Genomic DNA, 3,275 nt, shown 5'->3' with positions numbered 1-3,275 from the left:
TGTGGACAGTTAGAAGCGGATCACACACATATCTTTTGGAGTTGTGAGAAAATCCAATCATTTTGGGATGATGTGCAGGTAGTCATATCTGAAGTGTTTGGATACAAAATACCTAGAACCTCTTGGTTTTTATTTATGGGAAATATTAAAGGCATAGTACCTAAAAGCGACCAATATTTATGTAAGATTCTTCTTGTGGCTTGTAAAAAGACTATAAATAGGAATTGGCTTAAAAATATTACTTTGAATTGTAAACAATGGTTTGGGATAATTGAGGAAATCCTGTTAATGGAAGAACTTACATATACTTTAAAGATGAAAAAAAATGCTTTTACAATGGGCTGGGAAAAGTGGTTGATATATAGAGAACAAAACATCCTCAGCTAAGTAAACAGTAATATAACAGACAAAAAAGCTATAGCAATAGTTAACCTCACCTAACTGGCCTTGTTGTTCTTGTTTTTTTTTTTCTTCTCTCTTTTTTTTTCTCTCTTCTCTTTAACTGCGGGGATGGTACATATGTATGTGGATGTATGTACAAATATATGTGTGTATATATGCGTATGTATATACACGTGTATTTATTTATATTTGTGTATATGTGTTAATATGGATGTGTACGTATACAACTGTACACGCTGTAGCATATGTTTGATATGTATATGTTAAATGTATGATTTCTTTTATCCCTTTCTGTTAAAATTGTTCTATATTTATTGTGAATTTTGTAAATTAATTAAAAATAAAAGTAAAAAAAATAAAATAAATTATGATTATATTAATAGGTATATTAATATATACATAAATATGTATATATTTAAAACATGTATATATAAAGCCCACCCTTTCCATAAAATACATGACAGTCAGTATTGGAAATATCAGTATTTCAAAATCAATCACCCATCACCAAAATATGTTACATTACCAAAGTTAATTGTAATGTGAATGCTGTTTCACAATCTGTGATTTGATTGGGTTGTAAATGTTATACTTTAGTTCTATTGGCTCACATTTCCCCCCGTCCACACAGTGAATATGACATCATCAGAAAAGGCATGTCATTTCATAGGTGGAGCAGAGTAATACATTTTGATAAAAGACCGAAATAACTTGCACTAATGAATCATTCAAAATACTTTTTGACCATTAATGTGTATAAACAAAATATCTAGATTCAATTTTTATTCATGTTGGATGTAAAGGGCATTCCAGCAGGTTTTATTTACTGCTACAAGAGGGTGCTGCAGACAGACTTTAGTCTTGTTTAGAGCAAGGTAAAGACATTTCCCTTCCGCTGACATGATGAAGTGATGACTCAACCATCTGTGATGCACAGAAGAGTTTAACCCGTTCATGAGCAACAGGAACAGGCAGGATGCCCAGCAATGTCAGCAGCTGCTGTCTGACTCTTCAAAAGAACTTGTCATGTCTCATGTAATGCTCACATGAGATGTACCATAAAACCCCTCGGCATCAAACCGGAACAAATCAGGATGAAAACATAAAATAAATCAACAAATATTATATAAATATATATATACTGTATATAAATATATATATACTGTGTGTATATATAGAGATGCAGGAGATCGTGAAGAACTTCACTGTGGTTCACGTGAACGCTCCGGGACAAGAGGACGGCACGGCCATTTATCCTGCCGGGTATGTGCTGTATATATATATATATATATATATATTAATATATATTAAAACAATGAATAATAATAATAATAATAATAATTGCAACAACAATATTAATCCTCATATATTAGAGTGAATAAATATTAAAAGAAAGCAAGAATTAAAAAAAAAACATCTTAAGAGGCTTAAAATAATGAATCAAAAGCTCATTTAAAAAGACATGTCATCATTGGACATTTTACATTGTGGGGCAAAACCTATGTAACCAGTTAAGAAAAAAGGTTTAAGGTGATGCTACAGAGATACTATATAGTTAGAAATGATTTTTGAACATATATTTTTGTGTTGTGAGTATTAAAGGGGTCCTATCAAATGAAGGCCCGCCTTCTGAAATACGAAATGTGTTGTGATTGGTTAGCTGGACTAGTGTGTGATGTGATTGGCTCCACTCAGCGCCTGGTCGGGAAATTTCACACCCCTTACCATAGCCGCCTGCTGCGAGCTTCAGTGTAAATATTGCGCGATATTTGTGATATCACAAATCCCGGAAATTATGCGTTGTAGTCCAAACGAGTCGTTCGTTGTAGTTTTTGAAAAGTGATTTCTGTTAAAAAAAATATCTCCTTTTGAAGTGGACTTTGAGCTTTGTAACTTTGCAGATCTTTTTTATGCTCAAACAGCAATATTACAGACTAACTAAAGTTGAAAAAGTGAAAAACCATAATAGGACCCCTTTAAGAATGATGCTGTGTTTTGTTGGTGTATGCCCTTACATCAGATCACATCTGCTGTCAGGACACTTTACCTTCATAGCAGTGCATTCAAACCAGCCCTCACCGGCTAACTCTCTCTCTTAGTGCACAGATGCCACGGGCTCTCTCTGTTTGCGCTGAGTGCATGATGGTCAGTGTTAGTCATCCGCTCTTCTGTTCCCTGCAGGTACTTCTAGACTTTTTTCTTTCCAACTTCTGTCTTGACTCAGTGCACTGAAAGGGCTTCAGATAATAGTGTTTTAAAAGAGGAAACTCATTTCCGTTGATCTTTTGAGATAAAATACTTCATTGTATTATTTAAAACATAATGTAACTTTCAGAAGTCAATCCATTTATTAAAACTAAACTGCTAAAATGACTAAATGCATATATTCAGCTAACACAATATAGAGCATGGTGCAAGCAACCCCACTGTCATTGATTTGGATTCCTAAGCAATGCATAATTTGATCAAATGTACACCTTGCAATGCAAGTTTCTTTGGATAAAACAGTCTGCCATGAATGCATGAAAACATGACTGTCCACAACTAAAAGCATCAATACTGGCTCGTTCCTTCTCCACCAGAAAACATGAAAACTGACAAACCTGGTCATAAGAACTGAACATTTTCCATCCGTTATGGCAAATGACATGTAGCTGTATTGTAATGATTACAGTGGTTATTCCTCTCTGGATTGTGGCTGGATTGTAGATTCTTTTTTTTTTAATACTTTCACAAATATCTGACAGTTAAAAAAAATATTCTTAAACTTCGAAACAGTTAAACTTTGTCCTTAAGACATTTAATATACATAACATATATACATAATATCAGAGCCGATCCTAGACTTCTGGGCGCCCTATGCAAAACTGTGT

The 3,275-nt window shown here is 33.8% G+C and overlaps 1 protein-coding gene across 1 annotated transcript in view; it reads left to right on the top strand.

The window, feature by feature from the left end:
- The first annotated feature begins 1,582 nt into the window (after nt 1-1,582).
- LOC107699192 (potassium voltage-gated channel subfamily A member 3-like) overlaps nt 1,583-3,275 on the top strand; it is an 11,077-nt gene continuing 9,384 nt past the window's right edge. The window contains exon 1 of the mRNA XM_016500389.1: nt 1,583-1,665. Within this exon, the coding sequence (XP_016355875.1) occupies nt 1,583-1,665 (83 nt within the window). The remainder of the gene's footprint in view (nt 1,666-3,275) is intronic.

Source organism: Sinocyclocheilus anshuiensis, unplaced genomic scaffold (genome assembly GCF_001515605.1).
Source record: "Sinocyclocheilus anshuiensis isolate Anshui unplaced genomic scaffold, SAMN03320099.WGS_v1.1 scaffold851, whole genome shotgun sequence".
Lineage (NCBI taxonomy): Eukaryota > Metazoa > Chordata > Actinopteri > Cypriniformes > Cyprinidae > Sinocyclocheilus > Sinocyclocheilus anshuiensis.
This window is presented reverse-complemented; position numbering and strand designations above follow the sequence as displayed.